Here is a 26,636-nt window from a genome sequence, read left to right on the forward strand (position 1 = left end):
CCAGAACACCCAGTGGCTATTTGGGTGATGTCAGCTTTCTCTCTGGTCTATTTGGGGAGCTCTTGAGGGAAGACAGTGCAGCAGTAGGCAGGACCTGCTTATGTGTCCAACTCAGGTGGACACCAAGAGAGCCTGAGAAGCAGTGCTGAAGAGATGGGAGGACTGTGGCATGGCCTCAGAGACTGTCTCTCCAAAGGGCCTTGACAGATGCTTAGAATCCAGGACTCCTCTGGATCAGAGTTCTAGTTTCTCACTTTGATGTGCTTCCATCGCTTATTTAAACTCCACTCACCCACACACCTCTGAGGTTTTTTTTGAGACAGGGTCTTGCTAAGTGGCCTTGGCTGGCTTAGAATTAGCTATGTGCGTGTAAGATTTTTAAGGTTTATTTTGTGTGAATGTATGCCTTGAGTGCACGTGCTTCCAGAAGCCAGACGAGGGCATCAGATTAGGTCAATGTGGGTGCTGGGACGTGTTCTCAACCACTGAGCTTTCTTTCCAGTCCTAAAATTTTATCATCATCCAACTCCCAATTGCTTCTATCCCTCCCACTTACACTGACATTTCTCTCTCTTCCACTGCCGAAAACTAAGTGGGAGGGAGGGATGGGAGATTGTGAGTTCAAGGTCATCCTTAAGAGTTGTGAAGACCAGTTTAGACCATGAGACCCTGTCTCAACATGTGCATGAGCACACATGAATGCACGCGCGCGCGCACACACACACACACACACACACACACACCCCAGGTGTTTCAGTTTTGTTTTGCACTATTTTTTTTGGTTGGCTTTATTTATGTTGCTTTTGAGACAAGATCTCACTATGCAGACCAATCGCTTTCTAGTCAGGATCCTCCTGCCCCCAGGCACCATGCCTGGCTTATTTATTTAGTTAGTTAGTTTTGGTTTTGAGTGAGCATGGGTTCCACTTTAAAAAGACTGAGTAACACATAACTCTTCAGAAAGTCTTGAAGGAAGTCAGAATAATTGCCTGGGAGAAAAAGAGGCTCACTGGAAATGAGCAGCCTGCCTTCCCGCCACATGCCAGCCGAGGCTATGGTGCCCAAATGGCCACAGCCCAATGCAGAGGTCCAAGACTGACAATCACGATGGCTTGGTCAGGCCACCCCTGACCTGTTGGCCTCAGGGAGAGCAGGCTAGCAGGATGTTCTCTCCAGTAGTGAAGGGACGGCCAGGTTGAGCTGCCCACCAGCCCAGGTTCAGATCTCTGTAGAACAATGCTGGCATTCAGAGCCTGGTCCTGACTCCAGAGTACAAGGATAGTTGAGCACCTGCTTCTGAGGCTGAACTCTGTCCTCTTACATGATCCCAAGCCCCACAGGAATAAGAACACTGTGGTCAGAGGTACAGGGCCACTTACACTAAACACACACCAAAGGCATCAAGGAAATGGGTCAGAGGGTGGGGGAAAGGGAAGGAAGGCTGAAGGCCTCAGATCATAGAGGATGCACCCTGAACAGTATGGCTTCCACAGCATTCTTTATGGAAGCCTCTGGGACCTCACAGCCACCTAGACTTTATACATCATGGCTTTTCAGGCGGGTGTAGAGAACTTCCCCTGCTTTCTTTCCCCAGGCCTTTTGTCATCTGGAGACCATAGGCTCAACAAATCTAAACCTGGCTGTCTGAAGAGATTCCAGAAAGGTCCAGCAAAAGGCAGCCAGACTTCCCTGACTCTCCCTTGCCCTCAGCATCTTCTTGTCCCCCACAAAGGGTGCAATTAGGGAATAAAAGCTTTAGAGCCCCCCCCCCCAGTCCTCTGAGGTGTGAGTAAGGATGCCCCCCCATCTTGCCTAGGCCACCTGCACTCGATCATAAGCCCTTTGGAAGCCTGCAGAGGGCTGAAGCCTCTGCCTCAGGCGCTGTGATTATCTTGTTATATCGAACACTGTACATGGTGTAGCCAGCTGTGACAGCTGTCTCGAGTCAATGCCTTTTGCACAAAAAGAAAAGAGCTGGGTAGCTGTGACCACTGTGCAGAGTCTGAAAGTCTCACTTTCTGGGTAAGTGCCTCCCTATCTAAGACTGGGATCACTCCACACACTGTGGGCTGCAAAGGAGATACTGAGAACTACCAACATAGAAGTTGGGAGAGGGGATGCGGGAGGTAGGGGAGAGGGCGAGGGTGGGGAAACTGCGGTCAGGATGTAAAGTGAAACGATTAATCAATTAATTTTGTAAAATGCGATAGCTCTTGGGAGGTGTAGGAAAAGATTAAGAATTCAAGGTCAAGGTCAGAAATGGAAGGGCGGGTTGAAGACAGGACCAGGAATACAGAGCTGTCCTCACTAGTCAGGGCTAGAGACTGGTCAGGAAATACAACTATTCACACGTAAAAGTGTGCATGCGATCCAGCTGACGGTGATCCCACTGTCACATCTGAGAGTAGGTTAGTTCCTGAAAAAATAATGATGGCAGTATTGTAACCCACTTAACAAAAGGTGAAGCCATGTGTATAAATTAAACATAAAGCACGGCCAGGCATGGTGGCTTCAAGCCCGTGTTTCCAGCACTCCAAGAGCAGGGAGACTGCCATGAGTTCCAGGCCAGCCTGTGGTGAACACTCTTATCTTTAAAAACAAAACAACAACAAAACGAACAAAAGAAGAAAGAGAAAAAAACTAAGGAGAATAAAGTAGAAGTTGAATTTTCACTTTAGAGTGGAAGTTAGTCAAACCCTGTCTCAGACAGGCAGTCGGTCAGGAGACAGCGACGCAATGCAAGCCAAGTGGCCTAACGGGGCCCAGTGAGGTCACAGCCCCACCTAAGGAACATCTGACAGACTTCCTGGCCTCAGTGCCAAGGTCAAGACAGAGTAGAGGGCACTGCACGTGTGATGGGAGCCTACAGTCCTGCCCGTGTCCTCTCACTGTCTAGACCAAAGCCAAACACCCGTGAGGTTGGCAGTCAACTCTGCAGCAGCTGAGGCTCAGGCCTGCACCTTCCTGTCGTCTGAAGCTGCCTTCTGTTGAGTTGAAGCGAGGGTCACCTGTGATGGTTCTTATTTGCAATAGTGTTGTTTTTATAATAGAGTTTAAAATAATGCTTCTTAATTTTAAAAGTATTGATTTTTCTTTTCATTTTCACCTGTTACACAATTCAAAAACCAACTTGGTGCTGAGGACAGAATCAACCTTGGGTCCCAAATGGTGTTACTTGAACTGTAGAAATAAATGCTGCTTTATACATGACTGGTAAATGTATGTCTTAGCTACTAAAACACTAGGAAGAATCTAAAATGATAGTGAATAAACGTACTCTTCTAGGTTGGAGTACATTTTTTTTTTTTTTTGGAAGTTTGGCTAGAAAAGTAAAGTGCCAAGACTGGGACATAGCCCGGGACACCTCCTGCTCTCAGCCAGGCCCATGGGCAATAACAGCAAATGCTTTAAGAAAAATAGACAGGCAAGTCAGAGAATCTTCCCCAAGTAAAAATTGAAGCCAAGGGGCTGGTGCGATGGATGACTCAATAGGTTAGCACACTACTCTTTCAGAGTACCTGGGCGCAATTCCCAGCACTTACATGATAACTCACACCTGCTTGCAACTCGTTTTAGGGGATCCAAAACTCTCACACAGACATAAACGCAGGCAAAGCACCAATACGCATAAAATAAAAATTAAATTAAAAAAGTAAAATCTTAATGGAGAAGTCATAGCTTACAAAGTGTGGCAAGCACAAGCGTCAGTTTCTGAGAGTAGCAGGCCTCTGACTGCTCTTGGCCCTGACAGCTGTGGTGACCCACACTGGTCACTCTGCACTGCACACTGCACTTTCCAGTGACACAGGACTGCAGACTGCCTGGAGCCCGTTCCTGGGGCAGTGAACAGATCAGGTCTATGAGGTCCAACAATGTAGTCCGTTCCCCTCCACACTCATTTTTCTCCGGTGACGAAGAGGTGGACATTCTTTGGAGACTGCAGCATCTGTGCCGCCCGCTCCACACCAACCACAGCCGCCAGCCTCTGGGCATCATACTTGGAATACAGCACGGTGCACGTCCACGTGGCCTCCTCTCCTCTGCTGGTGGCTCTCAGCATGTTACAGACCTCACTGTAGAAGTGAGGGTACGTTGGCAGTTCATAGAATATCAGGTTCCTGATGCCTTTTATTGTGTACCTGTGAGAGAGGAAGGGGGCATGAAGCAGCAGCAGGAGCTGTACATGTACAGGCACAGGGCTCGACATGTCAGCGGCTTCACAGACACTTGGCTCTACATGTCTGGGTGAGGGTACGAGCACAAACCACGGACAGAAAGTTACCCCAGAATTAGACGGTTTATTCTTGTGACAACGAAACTGAATTACTGATGCTGAGTTTACCATAATGATAACAGAAATTTGTATTTATTTAAAATTTTTTTTGGAAGAATATGCTGACCTGGAACTTGATAATAGATTAGGCTGGCCTCAAAACTCACAGGAAACCATCTGCCTCTACCTCCTCTTGAGTGCTGGTATTAAAGATTGATACCAGCATGATGCCCAACCCAATTTTTAAACTTGATATTTACTTTATCATCATTATTTCTTTTTTTTTGGGGGGGGGGGGCAGAATCTCATGACAGAGCCCTGGTTGGCCTGGAATTTGTAGTGTAAACCAGGCTGGCCTCAACCAGGTGAGCTACAACATCTGATTCTTTAAAAACAAATATTTCTCTCTCTCTCTCTCTCTCTCTCGCTCTCTTGTGAGCTACAACATCTGATTCTTTTAAAACAAATATTTCTCTCTCTCTCCCTCTCTCTCTCTCTCTCTCTCTCTCTCTCTGTGTGTGTGTGTGTGTGTGTGTATGTGTACATGCAGGCCTACACACCATGGGAGTCAGTTAGTTGTCTTGTTTTCACCACAGGAGACGCAGATGCCTTTACTGGTTGGGCTATCTCACCAGTCCTATATTTCTTTAGAGACAAGGTCTTAGTACATAGCTGGCCTTAAACTCATTATGAAACCAAGGGTAACAAGGACTCACAATAATCCACCTTAGCCTGCCAGAATGGTGGGAGTTACAGCTGTATGTAACCACCTGGCATTCTGCATGGGCTGAAGGAAAGGGAAGGCAGCAGACCAGAACTACAAAAGCTCAGAGGAGGATCGATAGCTCCTCGGGGGAGGGACTGTCCACTGAGCCTGGTAGCCCGAGCTCCATCCTGAGTTCAATCCCTGGAGTCTACAAACCAAGAGAACTGATGCATAAAGTCGGCTTCTGATTGACACCTGTGTGTGTGTGCCAAATAAAGATTAAAAAAAAAAATTCTGCCAGAAAAAAATGATGCACTGAACAATTTAATGTTCCCTTCATCATCAGGCATGAGGTCATCAACAGAGATGAGGTCAGAGCCAGGACATAAAATAAACAGCACCCATGCCAAGAGCACCTGCTGGTCCTTTCTCATTACCTTATAAAATCCTGCCTGAGGCTCCATTCAGCATCAGGACAGAGCAGTTAGTTTCAGCAGCTCACAAATTCCCACCCCATTCCCTTCAGCATTGTGGGATTCAGGTGCAGAGTGCAGATACTCACTGAACAGCTGGAGGCAAGGTCAAAGGTCCCTCTGGGACCCAGCAACAGACTTGCTGACAAGGCTCTGAACTTCCTGTTAGAATGTCTGGTACACATTCTACGGTGGTACACTTACAATGGGAACTTTACCTCATTTACAGATGACATCTTTCCTTTATCTCACAACTCATCCTGGTCTCTCTGGAGACCTGCCATGATATAATTTGCTTTAAAAAATATGTGTGTATATGTGTGAGAGAGTGTACATATATGTACTGTGTGTGTGTGTGTGTGTGTGTGGAGCCTATAGAAGTCAGAAGAGGAGGCTGGATCAGCTAGAACTGAAATTACAGGTGGGTGTGGCCATCATGTGGGTGCTGGGAATCAAATCCCATGCTCTTATACCCAATGAACCATCTTTTCCAGCCCCCGTTCCAACACTGAAGAATCTATAGTGACCCGAAGGACAGTGCCCTAACAGGAGAGTAAGACGAACAGCCAGCCATGTATGGTGATGCTCGCCTGTGATGTCAGCACATGGGAGATGAAGTCGGAGGATCAGAAGAACATTCTCAGTTACAGAGAGAGCTTGAAGCCAGCCTGTGCTACATGGGCTCCTGCCTTAAATACTAAACCAAACAACCCCACAAAAAATTACCGCCACCACCAAAAACCTACCAAGTCCCACTTTAGCGTGACTGCTGGTGCTCAGAAATGATGCAATATTCACATTGAACCTACATACTCTGTCCTGAGAGACCAGTGCACCCAGAAAATACATCAGCACCTCAGACACCAAGCTAAGCCTTCTAACTGCTACAGGAATTTGTTTGAATCCTGTGGTAGGTGGAAGGTCGCTATGGCAACTAGCAAATCCAGACAAGACTGAAACAGTCACCCACACTACTGGTGATCAGACCAGGTGCATATGACCATATGGACCAGTCGCCTCAGAGTGTGCGCAACTGAAACCACAAGGAACACAGAAAAGCAAGAAAATGACCCTGTCACTGTGTGTGTGTGTGTCTGAGTTACTCAAAGCCTCCTGCATACCAGCCCTTGATTGGAGGGGTGGGGGCTATGGAAAAGATGCAAAAGGGCAAGGTTAAAGTATGTATATACTTTTAGCTATAGGCAGCCTTTATGATAAGTTTTCCTTTCAAAATCCACTGTAAAGCAACAAGTAGGTTGGTATATCATCAGAATACATGCATATGGATGTGCTTACAGAACTGTGCACACAGGACAAACTGGTTTCAGCATCCCTCTAATGTGCCTAAGACCACAGATGCTCAGTTCTGTCATAGGCAGCATTTATATAGAACCTGATACTTGCTTAACACAGTGTCAGTGCTACATGAAGAGTTATTAAATTATGGCTAAGAGCACTCACTGCTCTTCCAGAGGACCCAAGTTTGGTTCCCAGCACTCAAATGGCATTCACAACTGTCCACGACTCTCATTTTAGGGATTCTGAGGCTCTCTAGTGGCAGCAGGGATACACATATGCACACTCATGCACATGAAATAAAGTTTTTAAAAACTGTATTGTTTAGGGAACAATGACAAGACAAAAGTCTGCATTTCAGTACTGATACGCATCCTCTTTCAATATATGGTTGGTTAAATCTGAGAATACAGAACCCACAGATATGAAGGGTACCCCATAACTACAAAAACTGAAAAACAAAGAAAACTATATGCTCACCAAAAGGAAATGAGGTCTCTTTCATAACTAAACAATCAAACGGTTATACACTGCAAATACTATATAGAATATATACTAACTCATCAGAAACTCTTTTACAATGAGAGCACTACCAGACCTACCTAGTGTCCATCACTTCTAGAATCTGGACTCACACAAATGCAGGAAGGACCAGCCCCACCCCAGCAGCCATGCTGAATGCTCAGCAGCCTACGTCGAGTTTACAACCTGTCCAAAGCTTAGAATCTGCACCACTGCAGCAATGGGCAGGCAGCAAGAGTACAATGAGGCATCCTGGAAGAGAAGTCATGAGCAAACATGCAGCCAGCTCTAAGACGCCTTTATTCTTCTGCTTTCATTCTCAAGCCTGCCCACCATCCTGTTGGACACTACTGTAACAAACAGAGCCAGCCCAGCAACCTAAGGCACCTCAATCCTGTAACACACACTAGTAAGGAGAAAAGGCCAGTTTTAGAGTGTGTTGGGCACAAATAAAGTGAAGGCCTTTATGTGTCCTCGAAGGGCTCACTGCATTCCATCCCTGGGGTGCAGACCCTCTCCACTTGGACCTTGCTGCTGCCTGCTCCACTCTGGAATTCTCTTCCTTCACCAGCACTTGTAACAAATCTATCATTACTTTTGCTTTTCTGTCTTTTTCAGCTCTGTCTGAAGACATGTCTGAGACATGAAGAATCTAGACATGGAGTCACAGAACCCTAAGACCCTGTCTAATAACACATACACACTCTCTAATGCCAGGCTGAGATCAGTGGAAGAGCCTGCCCAGCACATGCCAGGCTCTGGGTTCCATCTCTAGCATATGCCTTTTGGTGTTTCCACTTTTCTGGTTAAATACAAAACTGGATCCAAAGAAATTACAGACCAAAATGTTCATCATGTCCTTGGTAACTTGCCTGTTTGTTTTGTTTTGTTTAGGGACAAGGTTTCTCTGTATAGCCCTGGCTGTTCTGCAACCCACTCTGTAGACCAGGCTAGCTTCAAACTCAGAGATTCGACTGCCTCTGCCTCCCTGAGTCCTGTGATTAAAGGTGAGTTTTATATGCTCAAGTTCATTGTCTGCATGTATGCATGTAGACTAGCAGAAGGCACTGGGCTGTGAGCTGCCAGGTGGGTGCTAGAAATTGAACTCAGGACCTCTGGAGGAGCGGCCAGTGCTCTTAACCACTGAACCACCTCTCCATCCCCTCCTTGGTAATGTTTTGACACTCAGAAACCCTGAGGTCACTAAGCACGGCAGAGACGTGTGCACTGCTGTGCTGTAGCCCATCTTTACCCTGAGAAACACCGGTGAGCCTGGCAAGCCTGCGGCACGGGCTGAGACTTGCCTTTACACCGTGCTTCAGACTTGGCCGGAATGTGCACAGTGCTGCACAGGGACTGTTCCGACTCCAGAAGGCTCCTTTCACACATGCCCTCTCCTTGAAAAGCTGCTGTGACACTTGAAAGCAGTGCCTGGCTCAGTTTAAAAACTTGAAATGGCTACAATCACAAAATCTCCAGCCATGCAGACAGCGTGCTTCCATTTGCTAGAATGATAGAAAGCCAAGACCTTCAGTAAGTGAAACTCCACTGTAAATGGAAACAACTGTCTGATACAATGAAGCAGCAGCAGGCAAGCATGAGCTCCCTGGACAAGCAGCCCTGGTTGCCAAGAATGAAGCCAGAAACAAACCTAATTATTTTTCAGCAATTTATTACACGTAATGCTACATCTTTGTGTAACACTAAAATATTTTAAAGGTTGCCATGCCTAATCTGCTGAGCCCAGGCAGGCTGCTAGGATTCCTCCCTCATCATCCAGGAAAACACACACATTTGGGAAACACCACTCTGATACCAGCATAAACGAAAAGGGCCACATGGTCATGGTGCATGGCTCAATGTCCCTCAGAGCTTGGAGGGCTTTGTGTGCCTGGCTGATCTTTGTTGGTATATATTATGGCAATTTAATAAGGCAGAAATATCAGCCAAATGTGGAGGTGTGTGTCTGTAATCTCAGCAACCAGGAGGCAGAAGCAGGAGGATCAGTTTAAGGCCAGCCTTGGCTAAATAAATAGTTTGAGATTTTCTTGGATTAAATAAGTCCGTGTCTCAACAAAATGAAATAAAAACAACCAAATAAAAACAGGAAAGTCAAAATCCCACCATAAGAAACTGGAAAGAGGGATTTGGACTCAATTTCTTTATCTGTAGTACATCATTAGAGAGGTTTGCATCTGGCTGCAGGACATCTGATAGGGACTTGGGGCACATAAAGTTCAACTATCTGGAAAACTGGAGTTAGTTCTCTCCTTCTACCATGTGGGTCTTGGGAACTGAGCTCAGGCCATCGCCATCTAGCAGGTTCAGGAAGCTATTATTAACTAACAAGCAAATTAGGATTTAAAAAGCAATAGCAAAAAGTAAACAAGATGTTCTGTTAATGACCTAGCAGTAAATCTAAGCACCCATTGAAAAACTAAAATGTATTCAACCCCGAGTCCCTTGAGATTTTTCCACTACTGTTATCAAGGGGTAAGACAGAACTTTCCAGGGGAAGACAGCCACCTGGATATGCTTCCTCAGGGATGCAGCCAATACTCAGCCTCCACCTCCCCAAGCTCTCCTGTGCTGATCCTGTTCTGCTCTTCAATCGTTCACTGGCTTCTGTGAGGTGTTGGGACCACAGCTGCATTCCAGACCACACAGGGCTCAAGCTTTGGTTTCTAACCTTCCCAGCAATGCCCAACCAACGAACCACCCACCCACTAACCCACAATACAACCCCTGTGGCTTTCCACAGAGCAGAAGCAAGGGACGCATGTACAGCCCCACAGAGCCTGCCCAGGTCCTTCAGTGGGTGGAGCCTAGACTGTCTTACCTTTTGTAGAAATGGAAGCGTTCTGTGAGGAGCAGAAACTGCTTCTCTCCTTGCAGAAAGAAGTGTCGAGCCCTGGAGATCCCAGACTTCTGCGTATACTCGCAGATGTGTGTGAAGTTCAGCTCTTCTTTCTTGAAGTAATTTCGGAGACGCACAAAGTCAAAGTAGGAGGGGACATAGATGAGTGTGTGAGACATGACAGCATCCCGGTACTGAGGCAAAATCTTGTTTATGAAAAAGTGAAACCTGATTAGGAAAGGCCAAGGACAAGGTTAACATCTACAGCTGAACTCACAGTAGGGCACCAACAGTGTGGGTCAGCAAGGCATAGCCCAAGAGATGCCTTGAGGCCAAAGACAGCTTCTTTTCAAAGACCCTCTGAGGATAAAACTGATAAACACGTAGGAAATGAAGTCCTAACAGTTAAGTGTAAAGGCAGATCAGGTTCCATGTATGCCAGAGAACTAATGTAGTTCACACCAGCCCCTCATTCACTCAGCGGCAAATAAGCCTTGCCTGTCTAAGACATATGCCCACAGAAGGCACATGTGGGGAACCAGACAATCTGCTCTTCTCTGAAGGGCTTATAATTAGGTCAAATGGTATGGATTATTCCATAGGCCACAGCAGCAATGGTGTGATTTTGCCGTGTCCCAACCTTGCTTCTAGCTGTAATATGAAGACCAAGCCCCAGTTTCTACCTGGCTTGATTCCTTCTCTGTCAAGGGCCTGGCTGAGTTCAGTTTGGGGACCTAAATTGATAATCAGTAATCACTCAGAGTCCAGTGTTAAATACGCATCCCAAACCAGATCTCTAGATGAGGCTCTGTGGGTGTGGGTAGCGTTACCTGGCATCGATCACTGAAGATAGGTCTTGTGCTTCCATTCTCTGGAAGACGTGAGGGAGCTGCACCAACACATGACTGATGGAGCCCGTCATGGGGACATTCCTCACAGCCACCTGCCAGGAGGTAAGAACTTCAGGAGGCAGGCAACCTTTGTTGATCACATGCCATTAACTCTGGCACTTCATGACCCAACCTAGTCTACGCTTCAGGACAATCCGAGGACACAGGACTCACCTGGCCTTGAGCATTGATGCAGTGCTTGTTGAACACAGAGTTGATCTGGGCATCCTGCAGGGCACCAAAGAGCAGTGTCTGTCGGTAGTACTTGGACCAGTTATTGAGGCTCCACATTCGGACTCTCGAGAAGTCCACCCCGTGTGAGTCCAAGGGCAGCAGGTTCATGTGGTTCATCAAATGCTTGGTGCAAAATACCAGCACATTAGTGACTGCAGAGCACCCATAAACACCAGCACATTAGTGACTGACTACAGAGCACCCGTAAACATTATAACCCATCATCCCCGTACCCCATGAGGTATGTGTTAGCGTCTCCCAAATGACAGGAGAAAAGTAAGGCTCAGATGGTGACCTGCTCAAGGTCAGCTGGACACTCTAGTAAGACAAACTGGTCATCCCCAGGCCCTTCCGAAGAACACAGGCTACTGGAATTCCTTTACAAGGAATTTTCAGAACTAGGCATAGTGGGGCACTCTGGAACTCCAGCAGTCTGGAGGATGTGAGGCCAGGATGGGCTATATAGTGAGCTTGAGACCAGCTTAGGGTGCAGAGTGACACTGTCTCAAAGACCACAAGAACTACTGAAGGAACCAGTGGGAGGGAAGAGAGAGAGGACAGACTGGGAAAACACAGCAAATATGACACACAGGCGTGAGAGGTCACAGAAAACCCCTCACCTTACACATTAACAGAGAAAAAACAGTAACAAAATACACAGTGTAAAGAAACATGGCTCATGTAAAAAAGGGACTCGTGAAATGCAGACTGGTTACTTTGGGGGCTGCTGTCCCAGACTTGGACAAAAAGGGAAGCCACATGGGAAGCAGAACCTCTGCCCTTCAATGACTGAATCTCAAAATACCAGTGACAGGGATGGTCTAGCGACAGACTTTTGCCCACCATGCCCAAGACCCTATGTTCAATTCCCAGAATAGCAAACAACAAAAAAACTACAACAGTACCACTAGCTCTGCCTCAAATTAAAGAATATGCTATCACCCATCAACAGACTTTTTCTGGGTTTTCTTTCTTGGGACAAGGTCTTGCTGTGTAAACTGGCCTGGAATCCTGTAGTCCAGTCTGGCCATGACCTTACTGTAATCCGTCTCCACTTCCCGCACCTCAGGCTTACAGGTGTGAGCTGCCACACCTGGCTTGCCTTATTCATTCCAGCTGCATTTTAACACACTGTAGGACACACTCCAAGGGTCACAACTGCTACAGATTCATTTTCACTTTGTAAGTATCAACTGTTGTTGATGTACCCAAACTTCCTGTAAAACTCTTAAGTCTTTAGGTGGAAGCAGAGGTGAGCTATCATCTGTCTTAGAAGAATCATAGGTCTGAGATAAGAATAGTTCCACTGTCTACAAAACTTGAGCTTGAGAAGAAACACTTCCCAGGAAACATGGTCCACGTAGGAAATGCTAGTCAGGGCTGAGAGAGCGCCCGTTGTTCTTTCAGAGGGCCTATGCTCTATTTCTAGAACCCATACTAAGTGGCTCCTTTCTAGGGGGTCATATGCCTTCTGGAACAGGAACACACACACATACACACGACATACAAACTAGCAAATGAAACTTCTAAATTTCTAAAAAAAACAGAGGCTGGAGAGATGGCTCAGTGGTTAAGAGCACTGACTGCTCTTCCAAAGATCCTGAATTCAAATCCCAGCAACCACATGTGGCTCACAACCACCCATAATGAGATCTGATGCCCTCTTCTGGTGCATCTGAAGACAGCTACAATGTATAATAAATAAACCTTTGGATAGGAGGAAGCAGTGACTGAGTGAGTGGAGTTGACCGCAGCAAGCAGGGCCGACCGGAGTGAGCAGGGTAGACCAGAGCAAGCAGAGGTCCTAAATTTAATTCCCAACAACCACATGAAGGCTCACAACAATTTATACAGCTACAGTGTACTCATATACATAAAATAAATAAATCTTGAAAAAAAAATCTAAAAACAAAAAACCCTCCAGGCGGTGGGGCGCACACCTTTAATCCCAGCACTTGGGAGGCAGAGGCAGGCAGATTTCTGAGTTCAAAGCCAACCTGGTTTACAGAGTGAGTTCCAGGACAGCCAGGGCTGCACAGAGAAACCCTGTTTCGAAAATAACAAACAAACAAGCAAACCAAAAACTCCCCAACCAACAAGAAATATTATGCAGCTGGGTACAGGTGCATATCTATAAAACCAGCACTCCATTCCACATGCCTAACAGGAAAATAGGTTTAAGGACAGCCTGGGCTACATAGCAAGCCCTTGCCCTTTCCAAAAGGACACTTTATGCCATCTTTTCCCATCTTGACTGAGAACCATGTTCGTGTTGAGGATTTCCATCCACCCACCTAACTGTCCTTACTAGAAAGAGACCTTTGAAGGGGGAGAACTCTTTTGGGAAAATTTGAAAACAGTGAAGAATGTCCCCTCCCCTCTCTGGTAGTTTAACAATTGACTGCCCTGTTGGTAGAAGAGGAACAGAGACTTTCACAAACTTTCTACTTCCAAATCAAGGGGTGGGCCATCCCTGAGACACAGCTGTGCTCTCAGCAGGCTGGCTTGATTAGATATGTGCCACAAAAGCTATTTTAGACTTAAACCATCCAACATGTACTGAGCAAGGGCACTGTTCCTCCAGAGGAAAACCCAGCATTACCAAGACATGTTCCCAGTTCTGCATCAGGTAAATGTCAGCCTGGTCAATGATGAGCAGCTCAACGGAAGACAGGAAGTCAAAATCTCTCTTCTTCTCTCCTTCACCACCAATGATGGTCCTCAAGCCCAGGGGGGAGGCAATGAGGATGTCGGAGGAGTAAAACGGGGCGTAGAGACGGATGCTCCTCTGAAGTATTGCCACTCCTGAAAAACAGCATTTGTCAACTCCCTTGCCAGCCATCAGTGCTTGTCACCAGTGCTGTATCCTGGGCTGGACTCTCTTCAACATACAAACTTGCAGCTCCTAATCCCCAGGTTCTTACCCATGCTCAGTATATGTTTGTAAATAGGCCCAATATAAGCAATGAACACTTTCCCAAGAACTTAAACATATAGGGAAAGGTGGCTGAAAGAGGCAAGCAGAGACATGAAAGCTGGGTGCGTGCCAAGATTGGGTGGGCACTCTACAGAAGGATGGAGACCCAGCCTTACCCACAGCCTCCTCCAACTCTCTGAGAAACCCAGAGATTGCCTAATGTGTACCAAACCATTTCCACAAGTCCCTTCTACATGGGCGTGAGTCTCCACCCATTAATCAAGGCAGGAGGCTTCAAAGTCACACAACTCTGATGAGACTGAACCAGGGGCCCCTCCAGCTTTCTCAAGGATCTCCACCCTGACAGGAGCCATTACCAATCCTGAAGTGGTCATCAATATTGCCCACGAACACAGCTTCATAATCCTCAGGCCTCTTCAGGTTGGGAGGTCTCTCCTCAGGATCAGATCCATACTCCCCCTGAAACCGCTTTTTATTGCTTACAATGATTTTCTTCTTGCTGTCCCCTTCAAGGAGGCTGATGAAGAGCTGGACCACCCGAAGGGCAGCTTCCCGGAAGGGCACCACTATAAGTACCTGTGGGAGGCAATGGCAGGACAGAGGTAAGTATCTGGACAAAATACCTGGCTCAGTATCAACAGCCAAGTTCCTGAATTCACACCAACCCATCCTATAAACTTTTAGCCCCAGGGCTCTATGGGAGACATTTCTCAAGCAAAATCTGGAAATATCTTTCAGTATAAGGAATGCCCATAGTAGCCGTGGAAGCTCAAGGACAGAAATATATTAAGGTCTTTGACAAATACACAGTGTAGTGGTTTGAAGGAGACTCGCTCCTATAGGCGTATACATTTGAACGCGTGGTCCCCAGCTGGGAGCTGTTTGGGAAGGGTTAGGAGGTACAGACTTGTGTCTGACGGAGGGTGGGCTCAGAAGACTTCCGACATGCTGCTTGTGCCTTTCAGGCTTACTTGTGGTTCAAGACGTGAGCTTTCAGTGTTCCTGCCTGCCACCATCTCTCTTTTACCCTCAGACTCTGCTCCTCTGAGATAGTAAGTCCAATTAAATGCTTTCTTTTATATGTTGCCTTAGTCATGATGTTTTGTCACACCAATAAAAAAAAAGGCAGTAAGAAAAAAATACAGAAAAGGATTAACCATTATTATTATTATTATTATTATTATTTTAAGTATATTCTCTAGAATAGTTTTTTAATCCAGTGATGACAAATTTCTGAACTGGAAAATCAGGACTCAATTTCTCAAGCCTCATTAAAATGCTTAAAGATGGTTCATAAAAGATGAGTCAGGGTTTTAGAGCACTTATTGCTTCTGGAAAGGACCAGAATTTGGCTCCCATCATTCACAGTCATCCTACCTCCAGTCCCGTGGGATCTGACTCCCATAGGTACAAGGCATGCCTGTGGTGCATATACATACATGCTGGCAAAACACTCATACAATAGAATTATAAATCGAAAAATACATGTATAAAGTTTCTGCTGAACAGAAAATCAGAAGATGGCTAATAAAGAGCTAATTTCTAACTACCCATTATTCTTGTGCAAATAACAGACTCACTGGCGTGACCCTAGCCCAACCATTAGATTCCAATCATAAACCTGACTCTCATCTAGAGTACACACAGAGATAGACAGTCTCAAATGTTATACACACGCATTTGAGGTAGCCGACTAGAAATGCAATCAGCTGGTCAAAGAAGTAAGTAACTGCCCTGGATGCCAGACCCCAATTTAAGAGGCTGGATGGCTGTCCTGGTGGTGACACTAAGTAAGTGTCCACACTTTGTCACCCCAGCTATCAAAGTGTAAGAGCCACATTAATATTCACAGCCACCCCTGAATCCTGTTGAATTCAACAGAAGTCTGAAAACATGACCTTCTGCAGAGACAGGTGAGGCAAGTGTGAGAACAAGGCCTGGTCCTCAGCATCATGAAAAATGTGCACAGAATTAAATCCATCTCCTTTCCTACTAGAACTTCAAATGTGCCAGAGGTCACACTAGAACGCACAAGTAAATACAACCTTTACTTTAAGCAGCAGGAAGCTTACAACAAAACAGAGATCTCTGGTTTGAAGGTTTCTGTATATGTGACTTGGTGGAAAGCCTGATTCTAGCCCCCCTCTGCTACTCTTTTCTCTGTTCACTTTAGCAGGGCCTTCTAGGAATCTGAGTTCATAGAAGTTACTGCATATAGATATAGGGACCGGATAGAAAACTTCACTGGGTTCTAGTGAGCCAAGTCACCAGGAAGAGATCATCAGCATTGAGGTGCTTATGTGTGCTTGGGGTTCAGCCCTGAGAGCATCTGAAGCCCCTTTCACTGCCCTGCACTGCCTGGCTCACTCAACTGCTCACCGAGGATTCACTAACTAGTCGGCTGTCAACACACTCACGACTCAGCAGTGCCTCATGGCCTTCTCGACAGCAAAGCTCTCCTGCTGCCACTCACCTTAGGCCTGGTGAGCCCTTGGTCCCTGAAGTCATCATCTTCACCCACCCCAAGTTTCTGGCTCCGGCGCCTACTGTTGTTAGCCAGCACCTGAGCATTGGCTTTGAGGACATGGTTTATGGCATGCAGGCAGTATACATGGCGGACTTCTTCTCCATTCTTCAGGGCAGTCCTCTCAGGGTAGAACAGGTCCCGGTAAGAATTCATAATTAAGAACAGCTCTTTCTGGAGCGGGGTAAAGGAGCTATTTGATTTTTGAGGTCCAGATAGAAATTGGCTATTGGTTTTTGCCCAGGTGGATTCTAGAGGCTTCTGAAGATGAAGTAACTTTAGGTCAATATCCTTTGGAGGTTTAAATGTTTCCGTCTTCTGGAACTTTGATGAAAAGACAAGATGTCCCAGGACTGGCCACTATGGGCAAACAGATCAAGAGAGCTAAGTAAGACATGAGTAACAACACACGACATTCAGAGTAACTGATGACTCACAGATCATCCCCTTCTCTCACACAGGCAAGAGGGTCCAGACAACAGTTACACAAGCAGTGGGCAGCTTGGAGCCTGACTTCATACCTGAGAGCTGTCTCTAGTGTTTCCCTCACTGTTCCAAGGAACACGTCTCAGGAGAGTCAAAATTACTTTAGAATTGTTCAAATAACGTCAGCAACGTGATCCGTCACAAGGGTATGTCTGTCTTGGAATTGATCCATCTTCTCCCTTCCTCTCTCCCCACTGCTTTCTCTCTCAGAGACGTACCCAGCAGGACTCAAGGGATACTACTTTGTGAAGTGAATGTTTAGAAAATTTTCATTGTAAAAAAATTGCCAATCTAGAATTAGAGTAACTTTGGCAGTAAAGGAAATGAGGCACAGAAGCTGAGCAGCCTGGCGACTCTCCAGAGAACTAGGCTCAATGAAGCAGCTCACCTCAGAGGTCCCACCCTGGTGACTCCACTTACTCAGCAGTGAACTGACAAGCTCCCAGAAACAGAAAGGAGCTCAGGAGTTATGGGGCTAGGAATGAGGAGTGTGAAAGTGGGGATGGTGAAAAGGAACGACAGAGCCAGGGATGGTGCCACACACCTTTAATGTCAGTGTGGGAGGAAGAGGCAGGCAGATCTCTTGTGATTTTGAGGCCAGCCAGGACTACCTAGTGAGGCCCTGCTAGTGGGGCCACACAGTGCTGTAGAGTCCCACAACCTGACTGTGCTGGTAGGAACGGGACTGTATAAGAAGACAACCCTGTACAGAATATATGAGTCTAGATGCAATGCCATGGGGACAGAGTACTTAGCCTAGCATGCAGCAACAAATGGCATCTTTGTCCATTCTCTAGTCTCGATACTGTGCTGTAATCTGCTACTTGGTACCAAGGGCAAAACTGGCATAAGGTACAAGGGACATCTCTGATTTGAACTCTGGACCTTCGGAAGAGCAGTCGGGTGCTCTAACCCACCGAGCCATCTCACCAGCCCCTCTGACTGACTTCTTACACCCAAACATATATCTGCAATTACTTCAAATGAACACCCAGATCCTAATACCTGGGAGTCTGGGGCAAAAGGACTGACACAAGCTCAATGTCTGTCAAAGTGAAACTCACTGTGAACAATTAACAATGTGCCAGTACAGTAAGCCAAAGACAGCCATTTCTGTGGGGCTCTCTCCTATGCCCGGGAACCGAGCAGTAGTACGTACTTTCAGTTGCTGGGTAGCTGGAGGGCTGGAAGCAGCAGCTTGAATTTCCTTCTCTTTCAGTTCTTTGTTGACATGTTGTTGAAACGGATCTAATTCAGAACACAGTGATCAGCACAGTGAGCAATGGTGGGGCTTTCTAGTCTCCTCAGAGTGGCAGGCTCATCTCTAGTCACCTGGAAAGTGACAAGTCCATCTCTGGTCTCTGTGGAGACTGACCTGCTGATCTTCCCAGTGTTGACTCCCCACCCTTCAGTCCAGCACTGGTCCCCATCCTCCAGCATCTCACCCTCATGTGAGGAGCTGAGCACTGGAAGCACACACTCATCACATGACATCTCAGCCCAAAGTTCAGGCTCTGACCACTGCACCTAAACCCACCTCTTCAGTGACTTCTGAGCATGGCCCTAAATTCTGCTTATGAGACTTTCCTTGGCACCAAAAGTCCTCTCTTCACATTCAGCTGTGCAGTGCTATTCCTTCACAGAAAGCGCTCCACAGGGAAAGGCTAGAGCCGGTTCTCTGTGGACAGTCACAGCTCTTTTAGCCCCTACCACGTGTCGTACATCCAAACAAGCCAGCACGTGTTCCTGTCTTATCTGGTAGATGGCAAGATTCCCGAGCGCAGGCTCCATGCACTCTGCACAGCAAGACACACTAATAATTCTCAGTATTCACCTGAACTAGAGATGACACAAATGCTACCCCTTGCATGCACATGACCCTCAGCTCTGTGATGCCCATGTAGTCTGCTGCACTCGGGTGATCCCCGGGCCCCCCTCTGTGCTCTCTCACTGAGTAGCAGCAAAGTGAAGTAGGTAACTTGCTCAAGGATCCAAATGACATGAACCTGCAGAAAATGCCCAAGACTACAAAAGCAACACCATCGGGGACACCTAGGCCAACCCATCTGCACAGCCCACGTGCAGAGGCTTCAGAAAAGCCAGCTGGCTTCCTGCTTTTGTCCAGGCTCCCACACTGTCACGGTTCACAGTTAGGATGTGGTTTCTGCTAAGATTCCACAAATTCTACCTCTACTTCTCCTCCCACTAAAAGCCAGCAGATCTAACTAGGCCACATAAGGACTCGGCTTCACCCACGCTAAAGTGCAGCTGCAGAAAACTGGGAGAGGCAGAAAAGACTGACACCCGCTTGGCCTTCCCACCGGCACAAACTGATATTACAGAAACTCATGTCCAGCTGGCTGCCATTTGATCACAGGCATGGTGACCATGGAGGGTGGGGGGGGGGGTGGCTTTGGGGCTCCTCTTAGTAATAAGAACACTCAGACTGGCCACCCCTGGGCCTCACAAACTTGAAAAGGTACTGCTCCAATGAAGAAGGCTGGCAGAGGGGGGAAGAACACTCTCTCCCTTCTCTTCTCCCTGTTAGGAGGGCAAAGCCTTGCTCAGACTCCAAGTCTAGAGACTTGAGGCCTGGGACTGCCTCCCCACTTCACCCTGCAGCCTCCTCTCCACACTAACTATTGAAAAGCACAAACACGTGAGAAGCGCCTCCTCCAGCCCCCTATGTGACCACCACCAGCTGTTTCTACTGCGCTGTCAGTCGAGCCTAACACAATCAGTGCACAGCCCTATCGCACTAGAGGGTTGGGGCAGCAGGAGCCACTCTCACCTTGGGATGGCCTCTGGGAACAACTGCCCCCGCTATCCTCTTCTAGAAAATTAGTTTCCAGGCTGAACAGTGACTCGTGTTTCACATCTGTGAACTCCTCTGAGGATTTCTGTGATACACCAGGTGGCTCTTCACCATCTTTTTCTTTTGAGTTGTCAGCTAGAGACATATCTGAAACAATGAAAATCATTTTGTGAAATTTATGGGGTATGGTAGAGCTGGGGAAAGAGGAGGGGAGTTTCAGACCATCCTGGTTAACATAGCAATTTCCAAACAGCTAAGCCTACAGAGTGAAACTGTTACAAAAATAAAGTAATTTACACATAATTAAATGTTGACAAAACCAAACACTGGTGCTCACTGCTTTCATTCATTCATTCATTCATTCATTCATTCATTCATTGAGGCAGTTTCTCTGCGTAGCCCTGGCTGTCCTAGAATTCCCTTTGTAGATCAAGCTGGCCTCAAACTTAAGGAGATCAGCCTACCTCTGCCTCCTGAGTCCTGGGATTAAAGGTATACGCCATTATTCTTAACAGTGCTTAGGTAATGCAGTGATGTGACTGTTCAGAATTGAGTCTGATTGCAGACCTGAGTGATGAAGTAAACTCAGTAACTAAGCTGGGCTTCAGGCCTAGAGCATGATTCAACTTTACTCGGGATATTAGTAGATTAAATTTATGCTCCAGCCGGGCGTGGTGGCACACGCCTTTAATCCCAGCACTTGGGAGGCAGAGGCAGGTGGATTTCTGAGTCCCAGGACAGCCAGGGCAATACAGAGAAACCCTGTCTCGAAAAACCAAAAAAAGAAAAAAAAAAAAAAAAAGCTCCAAATGGTGGATTCCAGGCAGGAAGTCAAGTGACTATTTGATCTTTTGAGTCAGGGTCTTCTCTGGCTTAGTGTCTTAGCTGACTCACTATTAGCTCAGGATGACCTTGAACTTCTGATCTCCCATCTCTAGCTCCTGTATGCTAGGAGCTGCGGAGGGAACTCAGGGCTGTGCATGCTAGGCAGACACTACCCACTGAGCTATCTCCTGGCCTTCCTCATGGGGTGGCTCCTCCCATTGTAGGAGGCTTGTTGTAAACACACAGGAGGCAGTTCTAGCCTAAGGGGAAGACTTCCAGCAACTACCTGTGAGCTCTAGCTATAATAGTGGCTCCTCTGGGGGCTCCTGCCTGATCACCTTTAGACTTGAAGACTGCAGCCCACTGGGTAATCACATGAGCCAATTCCTTAAAATAGATTTCTATCATAATTAGAAGTTACCGTGGAGAATTCTAAAATACCCAGTTCTAGAACTTACTCTAAAATACTACACCAAGATATAAATGAAAGATGTTGAGAGCAGCCTGAATTATGATAAGAAATAACATGGAACAACTGAAATGTCTGTCAAAGGATTATTCAATAGTGTGTGTTATACATCCAAGAAACTAATGTGAATCCAGAGTTACGTTACAGAGAAAAAGGTCCAGTCTAAGGACAGAACTCAGTAGCAAAGCATAGGTAGGAGGCACTAAGTCCAATGTCCAGTACTGCAAGACTAGGTCCTCCTGCTTCTACCTTCACCAAGTGATAGAATTAGAGGCACATACCACCACAGCTGGTTTTATGTAGCGCTGGGGATAAACTCGGGGCTGTGTTTATCCTAGGCACACATTTCAACCACTGTGCTATATCCTAATGACCCTTCTCACATTTCTGAGGTAAATAAGACAAATGTTTATAATTAAAACATGCAATAAACAAAACCATTTTCCTCTAAAAATTTAAATGCAAAGAAAACCAGCACTAAGAACCTCCAAACATTTAAAAATTATAGCAACGTAAGTTTTTGCTTATTTGTTTTTGTTTTTCAAGACAGAGTCTTACTATGTAACTCTGAATGTTCTAAAACTTACTATGGAGACCAGGCTGGCCTTGAATTCACAGACATCCTTCTGCCTCTGCCTTCCATGTGCTGAAATTAAAAGTGTGCCACTGTGCCCAGCAAGGCAAAGGATTTTTAGCCCAGTAAAGCTAACTAGGAAAACCACTACATGGCTGGTCTAAGATTTTTTTTGTTTTGTTTTATTTTGGTTTGGTTTGGTTTTTCAAGACAGGGTTTCTCTGTATAGCCCTGGCTGACCTGGAACTCACTTTGTAGACCAGGCTGGCCTCTAACTCAGAAATCCACCTGCCTCTGACTCCTGAGTGCTGGGATTAAAGGCATGCGCCACCATGCCCCGCTCTTTTTTTGGGGGGGTGGGGGGTGGGGGTGAGGTGGGGAGTGGGGGGGTGGTGGGCAGGTTAAGATTTAAAACAGCAAACAACAAAAAAAAGTATTTGCTGGGCTGAAGAGATGACTCAGCGGTTGTGACTGCTCTTCCAGAGGCCGAGTTCAATTCCCAGCATGGTGGTTCATAACCAACTGATGCCCTCTTCTGGTATAATTGAAGACAGCTACAGTGTACTCATATATATAAAATAAATCTTTAAAAAAAATTTATTTGCCTATCATGCTCAAGGCCCTAGCTAGAATCAAAAAAGGGAGAAAGAGAGAAAAGAGAGAAAAGAGAGAAAAGAGAGAAAGAGAGAAAGAGAAAGAAAGAAAGAAAGAAAGAAAGAAAGAAAGGAAGGAAGAAAGGAAGAAAGGAAGAAAGGAAGAAAGGAAGAAAGGAAAGAAAGGAAAGAAAAGAAAGCCTGGCAGTGGTGGCACATGCCTTTAATCCCAACACTTGGGAGGCAGAGGCAGGCGGATTTCTGAGTTTGGGGGCAGCCTGGTCTACAGAGTGAGTTTCAGGACAGCTAAGGGTATACAGAGAAACCCTGTCCAAAAAAAAAGAAAAGAAAAAGAAAGAAAAGAAAGAATGACTAAATGAATAAAGGCCTGGGATGTAACTTAGTGGGAAAGTGTGTAGCTGGCATGTATGAGGCCCAGCATCACAGAGGAATGGAGGGAATATGGAGACCATGTTAGGAGGAATGAGGAATGGTAGTGCACACCTTAAATCCCAGTACTCGGGAAGTGAGTTTGAGGCCAGCCTGGCCTATACAGCAAATGCCAGGCCACCAGTTAGGGATAGTGATACTCTCTCAAAAAAGGAAGTGACTGTAAGAATAACAGGACTGAGATAGTGAGATATAGAAGTCACCCACATATATCCAGCAATTAAAAGCAAACTATTAAGAACAATAGCACAAAGGTAAAATAGACACAAGCCAGACATTGCACTACACACCTGCAATCCCAGCACTGAGAGGTGGGAGGTAGAAGGCGGATGGAGCAGGAGGATGGTCATGACTGTGGGCCACACAGTGAACTCAAGGCTGGGTTTACAGAGTAAGAGCCTGTCTCAAAAAGGCTGTGTGTTTAACCATGTTTCCAGATTTCTATAATGGGCACAGCCAGTCTACAGCGACCAGAGTCAGTTCAGTGCCAGCAAAAGGATAGGCATCTCTGTAGGTCATGGAAGGTACATGTTTGTCAAAGCTCAAACTGCATATAGAAATTAGGTACACTTCGTTATTAGTTAGTTTTTCCTACCCGGATCTGGTTCTTGCCTTCCACCTTTACGTGGGTTCCGGAACTCTAACTCAAGCTGTCACCTTTTACAGCAGGAGGTTTTACCCAGTGAACCACCTGGTCAGCCCAGGCTGCCTTCTGTTTGCATATAAACATATTCTAATGAGGCTGATTTAAAAAAAAAAAAAAAAAAGCCAGGCATGGGGGTGTGTAGAAAGATTCTCTTATGTACAGTATGGAAGCATCACTTGTCAGTAAAAAAATGATGGCCTAGTAAAAAAGGCGGGAAGTAAGAGTTCTGTAGAGAGAGAAGAACTCTGGGAGCTACTCAGGTGAGGGTGATTCCACCAGCGGACTCTGAGGAGTAACTAACCAGCCACGTGGCTCGCATGTTATAGACTAGAGGGGCATATAGTTATGAGCTTGTCGGAGAACAAGCCCAAGCTTATGGTCTAGGCACTTGTTCATAACTAAGTCTCAGAGTCGTCATTTGAGATCTGGGGACAGGCGGAAAGCCTTCCTTCACAGGTATACACCTGTATTCCAGGGCAGAAGTCGGATCGTAAGCGGAAGGCCAGCCTGGTCTACACAGTAAGACCGTAACTCAAAAGACGAGCTCAGTCTGACATACACAAGACCCTGGATGTGATTCCCAGGCACAGAAGATCACTTAGCGGTGCATCTGAGCCCTAAGACAGAGTCTCTCTGGGCTCTCAGTCCCAGTACCTCTCAGAGTCACCTTAAGGACCCAGTGAGAGCAGCCTCATCTCCTCTCCAGCTGCTTCATATAAACAAATCTACAACATGAAAGTTTGTATTTTTATGTCTACCTCCCATCAAACCTGGTCTCTTACTGAAGCGGAACAACCTCTTCAGTGAACTGAGCTGTCACAGTGACCACATAATGTCCCCCTGATACGCCAAGCGGTCTTACGGGAGGTTACAAGTCCCCCAAAGAGTAAGCCAACAGCATTTTCCTGATGAGAGGGTCCTGTGTTCCCATCAGAGTCTCAAAAGCTAACCCAACCCAACAAGGCTGAATCTCTGCCTTGGAACCACATGCTCTCACTCAGCCCACACAACACAGAATGAAGAGGACAGGCCGGCCCCAGGCACTTACGTTCCTGTGTCTCAGCAGCCTCCTCAGCAGCCTCCGAGACAGCAGCTTCTCCCACACTGCCATCCTCACTGCCAGCTTCCTCATTCATTTCTGCATCACCTACAGCACTGTCATCTTCCTCTTCCTCTTCCTCCTCCTCCTCCTCCTCCTCCTCCTCCTCCTCCTCTTCCTCTTCCTCAGAAACATTCTTTAATGTAGCAAGCAGTCTGTGGTACCCTGAAACGTGCTCTTGTTCACTCTCTGATTCACTTTCAGAATGTGAAGAATCTGAACTCTCTGGCTAAAGAAAAATGAGAAATTAATATATATATATATTGTTGTCAAAATAAAAATAAGAAAGAAAATGTGAGAAATACATATTAGTGGAATTTCCTCAACCACAAAGAAGGAAATTATATCACATGCAAGGGGATGGATAGAATGGGTGATAAGGAAGTAAAAATAAGTCAGACTAAAGACAAGTAATATTTTCTCTTGCACAAGGAAACTAGATTTAAAAGAAATTAGAAGTCATGAAATCAAAAGGACAAGAATTTGGGAAGAGGAAAGGGATGAGCAGAGATGGAAGACAAACAGTCAAAGGAAGGAAATGAATACGATCAGATAATTTTGACTGGAAAAGTCCTTAGGAAACCCGCTACTTTGTATAATGAATATACATTAACTCACAGACAAAACAAAAATCCCTATGAGCTTTTCAGCAAATATTACAGTCTCATCTCTTGAACCAAGCCGGGCATGAAACTTAAATAAAACAGTTAACCAAGCTATGGTTCTAATTGACATCAGCTGCACGTGGAAAGAAAACTGACTTTTCAAACAAAATTTCAGGTTATGAGTTTTAACTTACATCTCAGACATCAGGTTTCATGTTGCATGATGTAAGAGGAGAATTACAAGCAAGTGTCACTGTCTGAGTCTCCGGGCCCCTTGTCCATTTTATACTGTGTGAAGCCTTTCATGCACAAGGAGCCAGCACTCTGATGAACCCCTTCCACAGAACTTAAGACAGTGTCATGGGGTAGTTTCCAACCATAGCCTCTCTCATCACATGGTAATTTCTACAGCTGTCTCCATCACTTACAACCAATTGGGTAGCATTACTAAAATCACAGCTCACACCCAAAACAGAGAAACACGGGGATGCAAACCAAACTTTACGTTTACACCCAATCTTAAAGGTAACAACCCAATTCCAACTACTATAAAGAAAAAAAGCATTACCAGCTGACAAATCTGCGGCTTGGCTTCCTTCTTGGAAACCCTAAAATAGAAATAGATAACATTAAACTTTAGCTGCTAGTTCGTAACAATCACGAAAAGGCATAATGATTCTGCTTTAAATGAATACCAAAAAAAAAAAAAATGTCCAATACAGGATAATATCCAGTCAGTGTAAAAAATGAAATTCTGCATGCACAAGGGCAGAGATGATCAGCAGACAAAAGGGTAACAGACAAGAGAGCTCAATGACATCTCTTAAGAAAGGATAAGTCAGAAACTGGCTTTTAACGGCACACCGGGGTTCACCTCTCAGGGCCAACTTTATCTCCCGACCTCCCGTCCTGTTTTTGGAGACCCTTACGCGGCCCTGGCTGGGCTAAGCTGCGATTTCGCGCCTGAGCCCGCGCGTGCTCGGATGACAGGCAGCACGGCCCGCGGTCTCAGCAGGTCCCGGTGCAGAGCGCACCTCCGCAGCGGGGTTCCCGTCCTGCACCGACCGGACCCGGCTCAACTCGGCCGGAACCAGCCCTCCCGGCGGCCCGCGCACCCCGACCTGTCGTAGAAGGGGTGCTCCTCGCCGAAGTCGCGGAGGTGCTTCTTCTGCTTCTTGGTCATGGTGCTGAGCATCTGGCTGCGGCCCCGGTTCCGGCGTTTGCCCATAGCGGAAACGTCAAGCTCGCCACAAACAAACAAACAAAACACAAGGTTCCCAGTGGCAAGTTGTCGCTGTCGCACGTGGGCACGCTGGCTTTACGGCGGAGGCGGGAGCCGTAAAGCAAAGCTGCTTTACGCC

The 26,636-nt window shown here is 46.3% G+C and overlaps 1 protein-coding gene across 7 annotated transcripts; it reads right to left on the minus strand.

Moving 5' to 3' along the window:
* Positions 1–751: 751 nt before the first annotated feature.
* Positions 752–26,636, minus strand: Utp25 (UTP25 small subunit processome component). 7 transcript variants are annotated; one of them, NR_151719.1, is made up of 12 exons: positions 26,397–26,623; positions 25,844–25,883; positions 24,620–24,899; positions 19,991–20,161; positions 18,359–18,447; positions 16,663–17,073; positions 14,546–14,765; positions 13,854–14,056; positions 11,192–11,374; positions 10,958–11,070; positions 10,110–10,333; positions 752–4,139 (listed from the first exon to the last, which is right to left on the minus strand). NR_151719.1 is itself a non-coding variant. In NM_145415.2 (12 exons), exons 1-12 carry the CDS (start codon positions 26,501–26,503, stop codon positions 3,896–3,898), a joined length of 2,307 nt encoding a protein of 768 aa, NP_663390.2. In that variant the 5' UTR covers positions 26,504–26,604; the 3' UTR covers positions 756–3,895. The 7 variants fall into 7 exon arrangements, 5 of the variants coding, with proteins under 5 accessions (NP_663390.2, NP_001355747.1, XP_006497313.1 ...); NM_145415.2 differs by having other exon boundaries at positions 756–4,139; positions 10,110–10,355; positions 26,397–26,604; NM_001368818.1 differs by lacking the exon at positions 26,397–26,623 and adding an exon at positions 26,205–26,336 and having other exon boundaries at positions 756–4,139; positions 10,110–10,355.

Source organism: Mus musculus, chromosome 1 (genome assembly GCF_000001635.26).
Source record: "Mus musculus strain C57BL/6J chromosome 1, GRCm38.p6 C57BL/6J".
Taxonomy (NCBI): Eukaryota; Metazoa; Chordata; class Mammalia; order Rodentia; family Muridae; genus Mus; species Mus musculus.

What these genes read in the sequence shown, in the direction of transcription:
- Utp25 (NM_145415.2), bottom strand. Translation starts at nt 26,503, where the DNA reads ATGGGCAAACGCCGGAACCGGGGCCGCAGCCAGATGCTCAGCACCATG. An exon ending in TCTTCAGTGATCGATGCCAG is followed by an intron (nt 10,356 to 10,957) that starts GTAACGCTACCC and finishes TTTCCTAATCAG; the next exon opens with GTTTCACTTTTTCATAAACA. An exon ending in CGCTTCCATTTCTACAAAAG is followed by an intron (nt 4,140 to 10,109) that starts GTAAGACAGTCT and finishes CCTCTCTCACAG; the next exon opens with GTACACAATAAAAGGCATCA.